This window comes from Myotis davidii, unplaced genomic scaffold (assembly GCF_000327345.1).
Source record: "Myotis davidii unplaced genomic scaffold, ASM32734v1 scaffold97, whole genome shotgun sequence".
Taxonomy (NCBI): domain Eukaryota; kingdom Metazoa; phylum Chordata; class Mammalia; order Chiroptera; family Vespertilionidae; genus Myotis; species Myotis davidii.
In genome coordinates, this window is record NW_006289392.1 from 171040 (window position 1) to 191228 (window position 20189).

At 39.5% G+C, this 20189-nt stretch overlaps 1 protein-coding gene across 1 annotated transcript in view; it reads right to left on the minus strand.

Moving 5' to 3' along the window:
• Nucleotides 1–18770, minus strand: part of DLAT (dihydrolipoamide S-acetyltransferase) — a 22815-nt gene extending 4045 nt beyond the window's left edge. The window contains exons 1-7 of the mRNA XM_015562473.1: nucleotides 18586–18770; nucleotides 16640–16827; nucleotides 15436–15589; nucleotides 8606–8673; nucleotides 7633–7725; nucleotides 7198–7305; nucleotides 2705–2820 (exon numbers count right to left, since the gene is read on the minus strand). Of these exons, the coding sequence (XP_015417959.1) occupies nucleotides 2705–2820; nucleotides 7198–7305; nucleotides 7633–7725; nucleotides 8606–8673; nucleotides 15436–15589; nucleotides 16640–16827; nucleotides 18586–18763 (905 nt within the window). The 5' untranslated portion in view covers nucleotides 18764–18770. The remainder of the gene's footprint in view (nucleotides 1–2704; nucleotides 2821–7197; nucleotides 7306–7632; nucleotides 7726–8605; nucleotides 8674–15435; nucleotides 15590–16639; nucleotides 16828–18585) is intronic.
• Nucleotides 18771–20189: the final 1419 nt, after the last annotated feature.

The following is a 20189-nucleotide window of genomic DNA, read 5'->3' on the forward strand; positions in this document are numbered from 1 at the left end:
ACTGTATAAAATGCTGAAGGGGATTCTTTAAGAAGAGGAGGAAGAAGAAAAAGGTAAAGATAAAAATTATGAACAACGAAGTGACAACAAATACATATCTATCAACAAGTGAATCTAAAGAGCAAGTGAATAAAAATATGATGAACAGGATAAACTGGTGAATATAATAGAATCAGGAGCATAGAAAGGGAGTGGACTGACAATTCTCGGCGGGAAGGGGGTGTGGGGGGGGTGCGGGAAGAAACTGGACAAAAATTAAACACCTATGGACAAGGACAATGGGGGGGAAGGGTATGGGGTGGGGTGGGAACCGGGTGGAGGGGAGTTATGGGGAGAAAAAAGAGGAACTATAATAATCTGAACAATAAAGACTTATTAAGAAAAAGAAAAGCAGTCGTGGCTCCACAGGCAACTTTGTGTTGGTTTAATAATTTAGGATAGTTTCTGCAAGAGATTCCCACAGATTCAGAGTCTGATAGGAGAAATGATGAGGCTCGACTGTGTTGGGGATGCTGTGAATGTGAGTTGGTGTGTGGCCATCAGGGATCACCAGGCCCAGGAAGTGGCAGCTGTACAGGCTCTGTGACTTTTATGGTGATTTTTCAATGTTACAGCTTTAGAGAGCAAAGAAGTAAAAAAAAACAAAAAACGAGAAAGTGCAAACAAACAAACAAAAAAGCAGTTAGGTGTTAGGCCAGTGGTCGGCAAATTCATTAGTCAACAGAGCCAAATATCAATAGTACAACGACTGAAATTTCTTTTGAGAGCCAAAATTTTTAAATTTAAACTATATAGTAGGTACATTGTCAAAATGGCTACCATCAACAAATCAATAAATGACAAGTGTTGGTGAAGATATGGAGAAAAGGGAAACCCTAGTGCACAGCTGATGGGAATGCAGACTGGTGCAGCCATTATGGAAAAACAGTATGGAGTTTCTTCAAAAAATTAAACATGGAACTGCCATTTGACCCAGTGATCCCATTTCTAGAAATATATCCTAAGAAAACAGAAACACCAATCAGAAAGAATATATGTACCTCTATATTCATAGCAGCACAATTTATAACAGCTAAGATTTGGAAACAGCCAAGTGCCCATCAGTAGATGAGTGGATAAAAAAAAGCTGTGATACAGCCCTAGCCAGTTTGGCTTAGTGGACAGAGCATTGGCCTGTGGACTGAATGGTCCCGGGTTCAATTCTGGTCAAGGCTACATGCCCAGGTTGTGGGCTTGATCCCCAGAAGGGGACAATCTGGAGGCGGCCAATCGATGATTCTCTCTCATCATTAATGTTTCTCTCTTCTCCCTTCCTCTCAGAAATCAATTTAAAAAATAATAAAAAGCTGTGGGACATTTGCACCTTTTGAGACAGCATGGAGGGACCTGGAGAGTATCATGATAAGTGAAATACCAGGAAGTCAGTCAGAGAAAGACAAGTATCATATGGTCTCACTCCTATGTGGAATCTAAGTAACAAAATAAACTAATGAATGACGTGGATCCAGAGACATGGAATCTAATCCATTCTGTGGAATCACAGAGGGAAGGTGGAGGAGGGTGGGTAGGTGAGAAGAGATCAACAACCAAAGACCTGTATGTACTAGTATATGCATAACCCATGGACACAGACATTTAGGTGGTGAAAGCCTGGGGGGGTGGGGGTGGGAGGGATAGATAGCTGGAAGTGGTTAATGGTGGAAGAAACAGGACATGTAATACTTTTAACAAGATTAAAAAATAAATTAATAGGGGGAAAAATATCCTCGGGTGAGGATTATAAATAAAAGCAGTTAGGTTAGTATTCAAAGCATACTAAACATTTTAGTCATAAACAAAATCTGTGCTATAATTTATTTCGTAAGATGATGGGTGGGTGGGAGTGTTTAGGGAGGGTACAATAAAGTTAAATCTTAATTCTTCTTTAATAGGAAATCATTCAGTAAAGTAAAAGAAATGAAAAAAAAATTCATTATGAAGGTAAATACCAAAAGAAATAACAGTTTAAAGTCTGTGTTTGCCTCTTGGGAGTGGACTTCAGATTAAAGGCTGAGCAGGTCCCTGTAAGCCATGCAGCAGTATTTTAACATATATACTATTATTTTAATAAAAATTAAATTAATAATATTTAAAAGCCTACATAATAGGAAAAGCCTAGGCTTAGAAGTCAGAATCCTGGTTTCCGATCACAGTTCTACTATTAACATATTAACTCAGGGACAGTTATTTAACTCACTAATCCTCAGTTTCTTCGTCTAGAAAATGGGAGTGAAGCACCTAGCTCATAAGGTGGTCATAGGATTAAATGAGACAATATGTGAAAGACACAGTGCCACCACTAGTCACATGTCACCATAACATTAATAAAACTGTTTTTTGGTTTGTTTTCAACTTTGTCCCCCCCTCTAAAGTTCAGCAGAACTAGTGAACAAAAAATATATCACTTTCCTTTGTAAGAATCATTATCAACTTAACACTCATCTCCCTTTATTGAGCTCATACAAAGAATCTGTAGTCTTTACTATGTAAACTTAGGCCTGTCTCATAAATAGTTCTATGCCATTTACAAATTGTTTTACCTATGGCAGTTATAGTCCGAGTCTCTGTATTCCATTTCTCCTTCCCCTACACTCCTAGGTATACATTAGATAACACAACAAAACTGCTGATGGATATACACCTTCCCCAGCAGTGTTATACTTACTGTCTTATAACTGTGTCCAGCCAAGAAGAATTTGCTTCAGGAACTTTTAAACATGCCAAAGCTGAAGCTTTTATGAGGAAGTCATTGACAGAAATTTTGCTTTTCCCTTCTAACATCTGCAAAGACAAGAAACCATTGTTTTTTAAATTATCTTCCCAAATACTGAAATTATATAATCTTGGGAAAGGAGATGGGAGAGGGATTTACAAATGTTCTGAAGGGGAAAGGATGAAAAAATATACTCAGGTGAGGATTAAAAAATAATCCTACATAATAAAAGGCTAATATGCAAATCAACCAAACGGCGGGAAGACCGGTTGCTATGACACACATTGACCACCAGGGGGCAGATGCTCAATGCAGGAGCTGCCCCCTGGTGGTCAGTGTGCTCCCACAGGGGTAGTGCTGCTCAGCTGGAAGCTGGCGAGCACAGCAGCAGTCGCGGGAGCCCCTCCCGCCTCCGCAGCAATGCTAAGGATGTCTGACTGCTGGCTTAGACCCTTGGAGAGCAGACCTAAGCAGTCAGTCCGACATCCCCCAAGGGCTCCCAGACTGTGAGAGGGCACAGGCCAGGCTGAGGGACCCTCTACCCCGAGTGCACAAGTTTCATGCACTGGGCCTCTAGTAATGATAATAAATAAACAAACAAATAAGATTATTCCCCATGACATAATTGGATTTGTTCCAGGAATGCAAGGTTGCTTTAACATTACTACATTAATGTAATGATGTCTTAATAGGATATAGGACAAAAACCACATGACCATTTAAGAGACACAGAAAAGCATTTGACAAAATTCAACAATTCTTCATGATAAGAACATTCAACAAACTAGAAACAGAAGGTAACTTCTTGATGATAGCAGATCTACAAAAACTCCACCATCATCATCATATTTCACTGGGGAAAGACTTATTACCCCCTAAGATCAAGAATAAAACAAGGTGTCCACTCTTGCTGCTTCTATTCAACATTGCACTAGATGTGCAAGCCAGAGAAGTGAGATAGTAAAAGGAAATAAAAGGCGTCCAGATTAGAAAGCAAAACTATCTTTATTTGCAGATCACATGACTTTGTATATAGAAAATCCCAAGGAACACACTAAAAAACAATGTTTTAAGATATAAGATCAATATACAAAAGTCAATTTGTATTTTTAGACAATAGTAACAAACTATCTGAAAATAAAATTTATAACAGTATTAAAAAGAAAATACCTAGGAAAAAATTTAACAAAAGTGCAAAAACTTGTACTCTAAAACTACAAAAATCATTGAAATTTAAGAACTAAATAAATGAAATGACATCCCGTGCTCATCTTAGAACAGAACTGGTCGACCAGTCGCTATGACGTGCACTGACCACCAGGGGGCAGACATTCAGGATCTGCCACTTGTGGTCAGTGCGCTCCCACAGTGGGAGCGCAGCTCGGCTGACTGGGATGAGCAGTGCTCCCACAGCGGGCAATCCCCACAGGCCACACCCCCTACCAGTGCATGAATCCGTGCACTGGGCCTGTAGTAATTAAATAAAATAATATACTGGACATATGTTTTTCATGCCTAATTCACAAATATATTATAAAACAGCTTTAATATTTTGACAATGAAAGTCTGTCACCATCTATGACCCGAGGCCAGTTGCAAAGTTGTGCTGATGCTTCACTGCTTCATTTATCCATTCTTGCATCTAATATTTGAGAGTCTACTCTGTTGTGCATATAACTCTAAAGCCCTGGATATAAAACAATGGGGAAAAAAGTATATAAATTCTATTAACAGCCCTAGCTGGTTTGGCTCGGTGGATAGAGCATCGGCCTGTGAACTGAAGGGTCCTGGGTTCGATTCTGGTCAAGGGCACATGCTCTGGTTGTGGGCTCAATCCCCGGTAGGGGGTGTGTAAGAGGCAGTCGATCAAAGATTCTCTCTCATCATTGATGTTTCTCTCTCTCCCTCTTCCTTCCTCTCTGAAATCAATAAAAATACAAATACATGATAGAAACATCAATTCAGCTGCCTCCTGCACGCCCCCACACTGGGGATGTGCCTGCAACCAAGGTACATGCCCTTGACCAGAATCGAACCTGGGACCCTTCAGTCCGCAGGCCGACGCTCTATCTGCTGAGCCAAACCAGCTAGGGCAATAAAAATATATTTTAAAAAAAATTCTATTATCAGGTAGCTTACAGTTTAAAGGGGAGAATAGATAATAAGATAAACATATAGACATTGTTAAGAGCTAAGGAGAAAAATAAAGCTGGAAAAAGAACTAAAGAGAGAACTTACTTACCTTATTCCTCTTCCCTTAACTTTAGAGCAGCAGTTCTCAACCTGTGGGTGGAGACCCCTTTGGCGGTCAAACGACCTTTCCACAGGGGTCATCCTGCATATCAGATATTTACATTACGATTCATAACAGTAGTAACATTACAGTTATGAAGTTGCAATGAAAACAATTTTATGGTTGGGTCACAACATGAGGAACTGTATGTAAAAGGTTGAGAACAACTGCTTTAGAGTAAGATGACCAGAGAAAAACGAGGTAATGTTAAATCAAATCCTTCAGGAAGAGCAGGAGGAACCCAGGTAGATACTAGAGGAAGTATAGCCCATGCAGAGGGAACAGCATGTAGGTGTACAGGTAGGATGTTGAGGAATAGCAAGGCAACTATTGTGTCTTCAGCAGAGCGAGCAAGTGGGAAAGTAGTAGAAGAGGAAGTCAGAGAGGTTATGTAAGGACCCTACGCCACTCAAGAAGAGTGGTTCTTACTTTTCAATTCTTGAAAATATTTTTCATCTTCCTGTCTCCTACTTCATTCTTTTTTTAAAAAATATATCTTTTATTGATTTTTTTTTATAGAGAGGAAGGGAGGAATAGAGAGCTAGAAACATCGATGAGAGAGAAACATCGATCAGCTGCGTCTTGCATACCCCCAACTGGGGATGTGCCTGCAACCAAGGTACATGCCCTTGACCGGAATCGAACCCGAGACCCTTCAGTCCGCAGGCCGACGCTCTATCCACTGAGCCAAACCGGTCAGGGCCTACTTCATTCTTAATACAAACCTCTAGTCTAGATTCTTACCACCGTAACTTCATGCTTATATGACAAGCAAAAATATTATCTACCATTAAGGTATGCCAGTACGTATAAATCTAACATATTAATTTTTCTTAAAATATTGCTAACATCATGTCACTGTTACTTTATGTTTAATTCATCAAGTCCAACTTCTTCTGCTTATGAATAAATCAAGGTATTTCCCTAAACTAACAACTGTATCCACTCTAGAAAAGGTAACCTATCTCCTACATATGCTATCCTTATTTCCCTTATAAAAAAAAAAAAAAGTCCTAGCCAGTTTGGCTCAGTGGATAGTGTCGGCCTGTGGACTAAAGGGTCCTGGGCTCAATTCCAGTCAAGGGCACACACCTTGGTTGCAGGCTCCTCCCTGGCCTGGGCCCAGGCCAGGGCTGGTGCAGGAGGCAACCAATCAATGTGTTTCTTTCACATCCATGTTTCTGTCTTTCCCTCTCCCACTCTCTCTAAAAAAATAAATGTAAAAATATGCTCAGGTGAGGACTAAAAAAAAAATTTATTGATTTTAAGGGGGTGGGGGGAAGGGAGGGAGAACGGGAAAGGAGGAGGGGGAGAGAGAAAACTTTCTTCAATATTTTTGCCAGTCCAAACACTTCCTATTCTCCACAGTTCAACCAAGTGTTTCCTACACCATTCTGAATTCCCCAACTGCTTTCACTTATCTCCCCATTCTCAGAACTCCGGTAACACTTAACAATGTAATCTAGCAGGCCAGGGGCATTACCACAGAGACTGATCTACAAATGAATATTTTTACTTTAATAAAAACTGCCTCCTGCCCTAGCTGGTTCGGCTCAGTGGATAGAGCCTGCAAACTGAAAGGTGCCAGGTTCGATTCTGGTCAAGGGCACAGGCCTGGGTTGTGAGCTCGATCTCTAGTGGCGGACTTGCAGGAGGCAGACGATCAAAGATTCTCTCTCATCATGGATGTTTCTATCTCTCTCTCCCTCTTCCTCTCTGAAATCAATAAAAATGTATTTTAAAAAATTGCCTCTCTCTTTTTCACATGCATGATCTTAATTAGATAAGCTCATCTTAATTAACTATGCCTTATGCTGCGTTCCCAAAAGTGCCTTATGCTAAACACTATGTAAGTGTTTGGTACTTAACTATAAACACAAAGTAAACACACTGTATCTTATCTATCAAAGGACTCAGCAGTCTCATAGAATCATAGTGACTCTGCTAGGCTAAAATGGATCCAAGGCAAAGTCAACTGTAAATGACAGGCTTTAATCAAGGGCTAGAAAAATGAAATTTCTCCAGGACAGTTTTTCCAAGTTAAAATTAAGATGACACCCATTTTCCATCAACTGGCATATTGTTACAAAAGATATGGGCAAAAATGTCAATGTTTAGTGGTTTATAGAATTGGAATTTCCAGACCTTTTACCTTATTAAGTTCTTTCCGTACCAACAAAACTTCTCCCATATTGACATCGATAGAAAGGTAATAATGAGGTATGGTTTGCTTGGATTGCATTAACCGCTGTGCAATAACCTGAAACGAAAGAGATTTAAAAGTCAATTATCTTGAGATGAGGTGAGACTTTAATTCAGGATTCTGTTTGCCTCTTTACACTGTTCCTGGTAATGTTTACCTCAAAAGCATTATTAGAATTGGAAGACAGAGGACTACACCGTACCTTAGCACCTTCTAACATTTTTTAATCAGAACAGTGTTTACCCCAAGTATGTAACTGGCCAAACCAAACATCTTTTAAACTAATCATCTAAGACTGTCAACTAAAAAAAGTCCATTTCAAACTATGGATGCAATGAAGATGCTCCCACCGCCTTAGTTCCTGATTTATGATAATACTCTTACTCGACGAATGTTGCTGAGTGGGATATCTGTGAAGACACCTGTAGGTACTGGTGCCACTCCTGGAGCTGGGGGAGGCACGGCAGCTGCTGGAGCCTATGAGAAGGTAAGAAAGCTCTTAGTGACTGTGGCTCAACCTCAGCATAAGCAAATGGAAACAACTACTAATGACTCTTGTACAGATGACAAAATACAAATTAAAAGGCTAATAAAAAAATAGCTATTTCTATCCCAGGTGCAAAAGGGATTCAGATTTGGACATGCTTAAGAGTTTTGATTTTAATTTTTATACTTAGAATTCTGTAATCATGTTTTAAGTATCACTGCTCTGTGAGCCAGAGTATGTATAATGATTAGTTTATGTGAAAATAATTTTCAAAAAGTACATTTTCATTGATTTCAGAGAGGAAGAAAGAGAAGAGAGATAGAAACATCAATGATGAGAGAATCACTGATTGGCTGCCTCTTGCATGCCCCACACTGGGGGATTGAGCCTGTAACCAGGAGGTACAGTTTGATTCCCAGTCAGGGCATGTGCCTGGGTTGCAGGCTCAATCCCCAGTAGGGGCCATGCAGAAGGCAGCCCATTAATGATTCTCTCTCATCACTGATGTTTCTCTCTCTCTTCCTCTCCCTTCCTCTCTGAAATCAATAAAAATATATTTTAAAAATTAAATAAAATAAAAATAGGGCCTGAATGGAAAAAAGAGGATGTGCTAGAAAAAAATGTAGTGTCACTATTAAAAAAAAAACAAAACAATTTGGAATGCATGTCAATTTAGTGTCTCATCTTTGCTTTTATAGATGAATGACACCATATTCAAATCCATATACTATTAACCCCTGACATCAGGCAAAAGAAAACACAGTTCTGATTAAGCTATTTCATTCATATATAATGTATGAAAGGGTCTAAGAGACTGGACAAAGCACTTTTCAGGGGACAAACTGGGGGGGAAAAGCCAATGTAACTCACAGGAGCAGCTTTAGTAGGCACGAAAGAGTCGATGTCCTTCTTGATGATTCTGCCTTCTGGTCCCGTCCCTGGAAGAGATACATAAATATCAATCCCACAGACAACAGCCTACTGCTGGTTCCTCAAGGAGACCAACACTGTGATTCTGAGCGCAAGTTCCTAAGGTTCTCTACCAAAGGCCGAAGGGATCACAGCCTTAACCCTGCCCTCTCAAGTTCCTAGAAATACCAGCTTTTGTCGATTGTTACTTTTAATTTACAGAGTGCTCTTGCTTGATCTGTAGTGGTTTATTATTATTTTTTAAATATATTTTTACTTATTCCAAAGGAGAAGGGAGAGGGGGAGAGAGAGAGAAACATCAATGATGATGTCCTATCTGGTTTGGCTCTGTGGATAGAGCATCAGCCCAAGGACTGAAGGACTCCAGGTTCAATTCTGGTCAAGGGCACATGCCCAGGTTGCGGACTCAATCCCCAGTAGGGGGCGTGATGTTTCTTTTCTTTTTTAAAATATATTTTTTATTGATTTCAGAAAGGAAGGGAGAGAAAGAGATAAAAACATTAATGATGAGAGAAAATCATTGATGGGCTGCCTCCTGCATACCCCACACTGGGGATCATGCCCACAACCCGGGCATGTGCCCTGACCAGGAGTCAAACCATGACCTCCTGGTGCATAGGTCGAGGCTCAACCACTGAGCCATGACTGCTGGGCAAAAGTGATTCTTTTTAACTATAGCAAGTATTCCTCTTTTGAAATTTTATCTACTTAAATTGTACTTTATTTTTTCATCTCCTTTACTTTCAAATTGGGAAATACCAGCATAAGGGTAATGCTGAGTACAACTTATATCTCTAAAAGGAAGTTTAAGTGCCTCTTCCTGGTTAGCTTAAAAAAACTTCTTTCTGAACCATTAAATAGATCTCATTTGGGTTCTAGATTCATTTGACCATAAAGAGCCCAGGTAGTGTGCTCAGTGGTTGAGCGCTGAGTTTGATTCTGGGTCAGGGCACATGCCTGGGTTGTAGGCTAGATCCCCAATAGGGAGTGTGCAGGAGGTGGCCAACTAATGATTGATGTCTCTCTCTGAAATCAATTTAAAAAAAGAAAAGAAAAGAACTCCCTTTGTACAGAGTCAACAGTTATGGTAACAACTGTGTTAGATAAATCAGGCAAGTTAATATTTTTACCCCAAAACCATGATCTTATCTGTGGAACCATTCATTTCTTATGTGCTCTCCATTTTTCACAACTTTCCCAGAGTAGCCAAGGGTCTAAGTCTAAACTGGCCTGTGTTGGAGACTCTGAAGGAAATAGGTGTAATGTCATACATAAGCAAAGATCTTCAAAGTTCTTACTAGAGTTTATTTTTAATTTCCTTCCGCCTCCCATCCACAACCTCTTTAGGTTTAACTTCAGACCCAAGTAGTAAATAATCCTGAACCTTAATTCTAAGGAGATTCAGAATTTAGTTATTAAAATACCTTTTACAATGGCCCACTTCTAGAAAAAATTTGGTCAAATTGATTCATCTTCCCCCAAGGCAGACTTTTAAAAGGATTCACGTTGTATGAAGTTCGTCCCAACTCCTTTCCTTCATTATGAAAATTGAGTTGGCTAGGATTGTGTTTATCCTCACCAGGCGCTCTAGAACAGAGGTAGCAGTACCCCTATTAGATTCCCCTCCTTTTAAAGACATAAGAAACCATAACCGCCCCTTACAACCAAGGCCGATCAGACACTGCAACCCCTCAAGAGAAGGAAAGCTGTAGCACTGCCTCGCCTATGCTAATCTTCAGCCACCTATTTGCCTATCTCCCCAGGAAGGCACAACAGGCCATCATAAAGCAATACTGGTAAAGGGAAGAAAACTAGACTAGGACAAGAATGTATAGTTGTTGTCAAATATAAACTAAACAAATAGCTATAGTCACTTCAGTCTCATCTGTAGGAGAGAGACTATAATACCAGTTCCTGCTCACAGGATAAAATGGGATAGTGACAAAATTTCGGGTTATGTAAAGTACAGCATAGGGAATACAGTCAATAATAATGTAATAACTATGTATGATGTCAGATGGGTACTAGACTTATCAGGGTAACCACTTCGTAAGGTATATAAATGTCTAACCACTATGTTGAACACCAAAAACTAATATAATATTGTATGTCAACAGCAATTGAAAAAAAAATTTTTTTTCAAGTGGGATAGTGATGTGAAAGTGCTTTGCATTAAAAAATATAAAACAATATGGCTAGCTTTGTGACAAATCAAACTCTGAACATAAGGGTTTAGGATTTAAAAGTTTCTCCCCAAATGATTACATTTTGGTCAAATTTGCTAAGTAATCTGTCCTTCCAGAGAGACTGAGCCCAACAACCAATGGCTAATGACTTAATTAACCACTAAGACTCCTGAGCCCTGGCTGGGTACCTCGGTTGGTTAGAACATTGTCTCATATGCCAAGGTTTCAGGTTCGATCTTCAGTCAGGCACATATAAGAAGCAACCAAAGAATGCAAAAAATAGGTGGAACAAATCGATTGTCTCTCTCTCCAATAAAAATTAAAACAATATTCTTGAATAATGAGATTTGGTGAGTTTCTAGGTTGGTGAACACATCACTCTGCTGGGAGGGTGGTGCTCCCAGAGAGGGCATGGAAGCTCTGCAACCCACCCCACCCCACCCCACCCCAGCCCATGCCTTGTCCTATGTACTTCTTCTATTTGACTGTTTCTGAGTTGTATCCTTTACAATAAAATGTAATAGTAAGTAAAGTGCTTTCCTGAGTTCTGTGAATCATTCTAGTACATTACTGCACCGGGGGAGAGGGGTGTTAAGAACTCCTGACTTACAGCCAATAGGTCAGGAGTCTGGTGGTCCTAGGACTTGCAACTGGTATCTGAAGGAGGAGAGTCTCATGGGACTGAGCCCTTAATCCTGTGGAGTCTGACGCTCACTCTGGATAGTTAGTGTCATGACAGGACTGAATTATTGGATATGAGTTGTGTTGTAGAACTGATTGTCGGTGTGGAAAAAATACATTTGATGTCAGAAAACACAACACAATCAATGATCCTCTCAGCTCACTTATTCTAAACCACTCCCTCCCCCTCCTGTAAAATTAATTTGACCTCATCAAGACCTTCATTCCACTGACTCTCCTCTGTTCTCATCATCCATTATTTCCTTTTGTCTTCAGTTCCTCCTTACCCATTTTACACCCTATGGATCATTGTTATAATCACTTCCTGATCAAACTCCAAAATGTCAGCCTTCACAGTGCCAGCACCAGAGTTGCTTAATGTTGCTGAAATTATGTTTTCCTTGAACTCACTTTCCCAATCTCTGAGAACACTACACAACCTAACCTCAAACTTAGCCACACTCATTCTCCAGCTGATATCCTCACTTCAAATAGCAGCAACCGGAGGTATTCTACCCATCCTCCACTACCAAACCTAAAATCCGACCCCATGTTCTCTTCTCTCCTATAAAAACAAAATGTCCTAATTCCTGTCAAAGGCCAATCCCAACACCTCTTACTTTCCCAAAATATAAGAGATACTTTTCAACCTATCCAAACTGGCTTCCACCATACATTTCTTTTGAAATTACTGCTGTCGAGTCCCCGTACCCAATCCTTGACTAAGTTCTGTTCATTCTATGTCAAAAAATGTATCTTGAAGCTGTCCATTTCTTTCCACTTCCACTATCACCACCATAGTCTGTCTAATCCAGGGGTGGGGAAACTTATTTCTGGCAAGGGTCATTTTAATATTTATAACATCATTCGAGGGCCACACAAAATAATCAACTTAAAAATTAGCCGCTGTATTTGGTCAAACATTTAATTAACTCACCCAGAATGCCTTGACAGGGCCAGACCAAGTGATTTTGTGGGCCTTATACAGCCCAAGGGCCAGACGTTCCCCAGACCTGGGCTAAGCCACCACCATCAGTTCCAGAAACAACATCTTAACAGATGTCTTGGCTTTCATGTAATCCATTTTTAAAGAGGCCAAAATGATCCTTTAAAAATATAAGTTCTGTTTTAATCTTTCAGTGACTTCCTACTGTACTTTAAATAAAACTTAAATTCTACCATCTATACTAATAAGAGGAATATGCAAATTGTCCGGGACACTGTCACCCAGGCCAGTGGGGGTGTGGGGGGTAGTTAGGGGCAGCCAGGGTGCGCGGGGGTGGGGGGTGGGGAGTGTGTGCAGTAAGGGCGACCAGGCCAGCAGGGGGGCAGTAAGGGGGTAACACTAACGACCGAACAACAGGCTGCATGGGGCAACAAGGCCAGTGGAGGGGGGGGGGCAGTTAGAGGAGGAGGCAGGGGTGCAGTTTGGGGCCATAGGCAGAGGGCATTAGGGGCAAGCAGGTAGGCAGGCAGGTGAGCAGTTAGGAGCCAGCAGTCCTGGATTGTGAGAGGGATGTCAGAAGGAGAGGGTGCAGTCTGGGCTGAGGGGACACCCCCCCTCCTCCATGCACGAATTTCATGCACCAGGCCTCTAGTAAGCTATGAAGTCTTTTATGATCTCACCCATATTTCTTTCAACTTCATCTATCATTAGACCCTTTCTTTGCTCATTATGCTCCATTAACACAGGCCACTTTTAGGTTTTCAAATATGCTAAGCTGTTTTCCACTTTCAAACTGTGTACTACTGATCTCTCTGCCCAAAATGCTTCTTCCCCAGTTTTCCACATAGTTGGCTCATAACTGACTCGTCTTCCAGGTCAGATCAAATGTCACATTAGAAAGATCTTCCCCAACCACCCTGGCTAAAAGCAGTCATAACTGCACATTTATTGACCCTGTTACTCACTCATATATCATCTGGTTTCTTTGTTAGCATGTAAATCATCTTATTAAATAATAATGTTATTGTTATTATAGCTAATACCTATAAATGCTTTCTATGTGCAGATAGTGTTTATTAACTTATTTAATCCTCACAACCTATAAGGAATTCTTTTCAGATACAAATGAAGAAACTAAGACACAAAAGGTCATACAGATAATGTATGGCAGAGTTGGGGTTCAAACCGAAGCATTCCAGCTCCAGAATCTACACTCTTAACTACTATGCCATATTCCCTTTCTGTTCATTTAATTATTTATTGTTGGTAATATAACCATCTGACATGGAAACTTGTCTGTCTTATGAGCAAATGTTGGATGTATAAACAATACTCAACGAATATTTGTTTAAATAATAAATGAGCCCTAGCTGGCTTGGCTCAGTGGATAGAGCGTCGGCCTGTGGACTGAGAGGTCCTGGGTTCGATTCCGGCCAAGGACAAATGCCTGGGTTGCAGGCTCAATCCCCGGTGGGGGGTGTGCAGAAGGCAGCCAATCAGTGATTCTCTCTCATCATTGATGTTTCTATCTCTCCTTCTCCCTTCCTCTCTGAAATCAATAAAGAAATATATTAAAAAAGAAAATAAATGAATCACCTTACTTGTCTAAATTCTTCAGATATACTTATTAACCCAGTCCTTCCTCCTCTTAAAATTTATTCCAACTTATATTGTTTTCCCTGGTTCTAATAACATATAAAGAATGACAATATACTAGTTATATACATTAACATGGGAAAACAGGTCTTACAATATTACAAGAATCCTCTTAGGTCCAAAAATTTACAGTATCTTATTCTTATATCTTTGGAGATTGGTTTGTCTTCTAAGCGCAAAATAACTAAATGCAAAGATAACCAGCACTGAGTGCCCATAGCTGGACAACTGGGAAAATAACCAGTTATTATTTTCTCAATTAAGGGAGGCAGAACATCAAAACAGAAGGCAGAACAAAGGTAGTGGGAATACAGGCTTTAGAATTAAACAATCTAGATTCAAATTGTAACTTTACTACTTCACAGAAAGGGAGCTCCCTTAAGAGTCTATTTCTTATCCAAAAAAATAGGGAATGATAATTCTTACTTCAAAAAGTGTTACACAAATTAAATGTAGTACTACATGACTAGTACACAGTACTAGCCATCAAACCAGGTTCCACAAATAGTAATTTCTCCCCTTATCTCAATAAGAATCTTAATGCCCTACATTAAACTTTAGCTTAGTTTTAGTTTAAAAACATTTATTTAAATGCCAGGCAATAATAACAATATGAACAAAACAAGTATGGTTTGAGTACTTATATATTCTAGATACTATTCTAAGCACTTCACCTGTTTTAACGCACACAATTATTTCAGTTTTACAGATGTAAAAACAGATGAAGTAAGTAATTCCTATAAAGACATATACACTTTAAGTAATTCACCAAAGAACATATTACACAGAAAATGACAAAGCCAGAATTAAATCCTAGATGGAGTGATTCAAGACCCCATGCAAAGCTATACTTTTTCTTGGGGAGAAAAAGGAAAACATTTTCTTTTGCCTTCTGGGAGCTTTACTTGTTTTTAAGTCATTTCTAATCACCAAACATCATGTTGTGATTGTGTATTGCTACATTCAGTCAGCCGAGAACTAATAGATTTCTTACTATAAAATCAAGTCCTATAAACCAACTTTGCTGAATAAGCACATTATAATTTTTACCAACAATTAAGCAGTTCCCATGATTAGATAAAGAAAAAAGCTATCTAAATTATATAGGTAGATCTTAGACTAAATAAAGCACAATGAAATTTCCTAAATCTGTGGTACCAAGAAAGGAGTTATTTCCATCCCTTATCTTTCTCCCCACCATCCCAGAAAAAATGACTATATATAGTGGTATTTGCTGGTCTTAAGGAAGAAACACAACCAAATTTTAGCTTTACAACTCCATTCCATAGAAACAGACTTACCTTTTACTTGTGTAAGGTCAATCCCCTTCTCTGCTGCCAATTTCTTTGCAAGAGGGCTAACAAACAACCTTCCCTTTGGTCCAGCAGGAGTAGCCGGGCGGGTGGCTGATGGTGTAGAGGCTACAGGTTGGGGAGTTGGAGGAACAGGGGTCGCCTTTTTAAAAAAGTTACAAATTGTTAATTCACCACTGCAAAGATTGGTCTGAAAGATCAACAGCTTACATTTTTAAGTCAAAGATACCTTAATTGAATAACTTTCATTTTTCCTCCAAAGATCACAACAGTTTCCCTACTTAATCAACATAATATAGCCATATGAATAATAGCAATACTTTATGTCAAAGACAGAACAAAGTCATCTTACTCCATAACATAGAGGCATGGAATTTAATACCGCTGACCAGTATATATATCCTTATAGATTTTCTTCACTTTACTCTCTTGCCACTTCTCTATTATCATTTTCTTACATCACCAATATGGTTTTTGTTTTTATTAAACCTAATTTCAAAACAATAAATTATGCTGGAAGGTCTCATGTTGAAAGTTCCTTAAGAAATAAAACAAAACTACTACTTGCCAGCTCCCCATGAATGTATGGAAGTCAGAAATCAAATTTTCTTTGACAGAAATGTGTACCTAGTCTACACCATCATGATTCTGGCATCTGCAGAAGCCTTCCGACACTGTTATCAATGCTTGGAGTTCATACAAGCTCATGTTACAGGTACATAGCATACCGCGTAGAGTATATAGTGTCAGACTAAGTTTTATGCAAAACAAGTCATGTTATGTCAAGGTTCCAATGTATTATAAAGATAAGCCTGACCCACTGTAACATGCGACCACCAAGAGGGTTGACAGTGACAAAGATTACATAGTAAATCCTATAGAAAATGGGGAGCAAAGCATTATCTTCCATATGCATAAACATCTAAAGCAGAAAAGGAGCCTGTCACCTCAGCTTTGTTCTCAGCATGACTCAAGACAGCATGAAAAAAAGGAAAGCTACACGGATCAAATTATTGGCCATTAGGTGAATGGTGCAGTGCCACACCCCTTGTAGGTCTCCACAAATGTTAGCCATCTCCTTTCTCATTCATAAATTCTTAGAGCTAGAAGGAACCTAGAATATCATCTAATCTAATCCCTAAATTTAGAAAGGGATAAATAAGTGTTCCCTCCATTCTGGAAGCAAACCTACCGGGGGAGGGGTAGGTGGTGGTGCTTGTGGCTTTAAATCAGTTACTCCAGTTGGCCTATAGTCAGCAAATGCTGGTATATCTGCCTCTTTTTCTACAATGATACAGAGTGGTGTTCCTAAAGGGACATCTCTTGTGCCTTCTGGAACCAGAATTTTTGCGAGGTAACCTTCTTCTTGTACTTCAAAACCTTAAACAGAAAGAAATACTATTATGGAACTTAAAGGATTCCACTCCTCCAAATTCATGACACAGTTTTAAGTAAAAGGTTCTCCTCCTTCAAGCTGTATTAACCCTTTGCAAGCTATTTAACTTTTGTGTTTCAGTTTCTTTACCTGCAAAATGGGGATAATATTATCTATTTCACAGGATATTATGAAAATTAAATGAATTCATATTTTTCAAGTACTTAGAAACAGTACCTGGTACAAAGTAAACACTAAATAAGTACCTATTAAATAATTATGAGAGATTATAGACAGTAGTTAGTTCTAAACATTTTCCTGAAAACATCTCCGAGGGCAGGCCCTAGGCAGACCCACAGACTCTAAGATGGCATTAGTGTACTGGTATAGATCAGAACCAAATGGATCTTAAACAAAGGGAGCTACTAAAAGCATCTTTGGAGTTTTTCAAAGCAGCTATATTTGGAATTACCAAATGTTAAGAAATACAGTATTACTAGGTTTTCGATAGTGCAGCAACTTACATTTTATTCAGCTGCTGCTTTCCTTATAAAAAGAAAATAAAGGACTCCAAGACCACAATAGAGTTTAAAGACTTAACCAAGGTTGCCCTAGCCAGTTTGGCTCAGTGGATAAAGCATCAGCCTGTGGACTGAAGGGTCCCAGGTTCGATTTCGGTCAAGGACATATGTCTGGGTTGCGGGCTGGATCCCCACTTCGTGGCATGCAGGAAGCATGATTCTCTCATCATTGATGTTTCTATCTCTCTCCTCTCTCCCTTCTTCTCTGAAATCAATAAAAATATATTTTTTAAAAAAAGAGTTAACCAAGATTATATTTCTCTAGTGATTAGTCTCTAGAATACCAGCCTCTACAGCAACATTGGCATTCAAAGCAGATACTGATCTGCAAAGCAGATCTATTGCTACCAATGTTTTTTGTTTGTTTCTCTTTCACAAACAATTCATCCTTCTAATAAAATCTATGCAATATGCAAACACAATATGCAAAAAGATAAGGAGTTGCCCTGATAGAAGTGAGAAAGGGGGATAGGGCACAGTAGAGTGCTGCTTGTTAAGTCCGCCTTTGCCCCACGATGCCATCAAGGAATCATGGGGTTTGAAACCAATGATTTCATGATTTCGGAACACAAACTGAAAACAACCACTGCAGAGGATGCCCAGTATCTCCCTCTGCATCTTTGGGGATTGAACAGGAAAGAAATATATTTATCTGTAATTTATAAGTATTATCACAAATATATGATTATCTATGTGAGTTTTTCTCTGGGCATAAAAATGAATAGAAAAAACATGTGAAAATATGATATCTGAACAGGTGTATTATACATTCTATCAGTCATTCTCAAATTATGAAAACAATCTAAACCCTGGTTTCAGTTTTCCCTCAAAGTCATCTTACATTCTTTGATATTTCCTACCTTGGAAGTTATGTTCCCCTTGCCCACTTTAGATAACACAGTTCTGATATATCTTCTCAGTAACATAAATAAGGCTAAAAAGCAAACTGTGGCCTAAAAATAATCTCAAAGTTGACATATCCCTGATTCAATGAAAGTGCAGTATGAAACTGACAAATCTGACTGGGCATACTTTTGTTATGAAATATCCTGTTCCAGGAAATGAATCCCAAGAATTAAAATGTTTCGTGTTATCACTCACTCATTATAGGATAGGACGGCAATCCTCTTCCCTCATTGGAAAACTCAGTGTCTCAACCATTAAGAGCTGAAGAAATCTCACCTATAGTGGCCTTGTCAGTCTCTATCTCTGCCAATAAGTCTCCTTCACTTAGCTTCTCACCCACTTTTTTTTCCCATCTCTGAACTGTCCCCATGGTCATGGTGGGAGAGAGGGCAGGAAGAAGCACCTGTAGAAACAAACAATTATTGCTTCTAGAAAGCCTTGGATATAAGAGCATTCAGGCAAGCTTAGTTTTATAATGATAGTGACTATGACAATCCAGACTCCCATCTGCTGGATACCCCCAAAACAGCAAAAGCTGAGTGCTCAACAGTGTCCTGCAAATTAAATAATCCTTCAAATCTCAAGCTTTATCGTATCAGTAATACTCTGACCCACCCTCCAAAGTTAAAAGTAATGAGCAGATGGGAAAGATTTCTAGAGTCAAAATTAATTCCTCATTATCTAAACAAAGAACCTCTTTTCAACTTTTTTAACACTTAGAATAAGGTAGAATTTTTCATTTTCACAGAATGATCTTGGTTCAGGCTATTCCATTAAAATTTGCTGTACTCTGTGTATTAGCCTCTATCTTTTCATTCAGAGAAAACTGCATTTCTCCCAAACTTGCCAGACATCTTTCCAAGATAAAAACAACTAATATTAAGAACTGCTCTTGCCCTGGCCAGGTGACTCAGTTGGTTGGAACGTCATCCTGTACCCCAAAAGGTTTTGGGTTCGATCCCCAGTCAGGGTACATACAGAAGAAAACTGATCAATGTTTCTCTTTCCTCCCACCCTCCGTTCTCTCTAAAAATCAATTAAGCCCTGGCCAGTTTGGCTCAGTGGATAAAGTATTGATTGGCCTGTGGACTGAAGGGTCCTAGGTTCGATTCCAGTTAATGGCACATGCCCCAGTTGCGGACTTGATCCCCAGTAGGGTGTGTACAGGAGGCAGCTGATCAAGATTCTCTCATCACTGATGCTTCCCTCTCTCTCTCCCTCTCCCTTCCTCTCTGAAATCAATAAATGTATTTTAAAAAAAAACAAAACAGCCCAGCCAACTTGGCTCAGTGGTTGAGCATGGACCTATGAACCAGGAGGTCACAGTTTGATTCTTGGTCAGGGCACATGCCCGGACTGTGGGCTCAATCCCCAGTGTGGGGTGTGCAGGAGGCAGCTGATCAATGATTCTCTCTCATCACTGATGTCTCTATCTCTACCCCCCCTTCCTCACTGAAATCAATAAAAATATATTAAAAACAAATAAACAAAAAACACAAAACAGTCCTGGCTAGCAGCTCAGTCGTTAGAGCATCCATTTGCACACCAGAGGGTCTCAGGTTCGATTCCCCAGTCAAGGACAATACCTAGGTTGCAGGTTCCAGCCCTGCCCCTAGTAGGGGTACCTGTGGAAGGCAACCAATTGATGTATGTGTGTGTGTCTCTCTCTCCTCCCCACTCCCTTCAATTCTCTGAAAATCAATGGGAAAAATATCCTCAGTCCTCAGGTGAGAAAACAAAACAAAATATATTCTCAGGTGAGGATTAACTAAACAACAAAAAAAGAACTATTCTTTACAAGTCATTTCCACCTCAATAAAATCTAAACAGCAGATTGGCTAATCTAAATTAAAAATTGTCTTCCTATTTATATGGCTTGT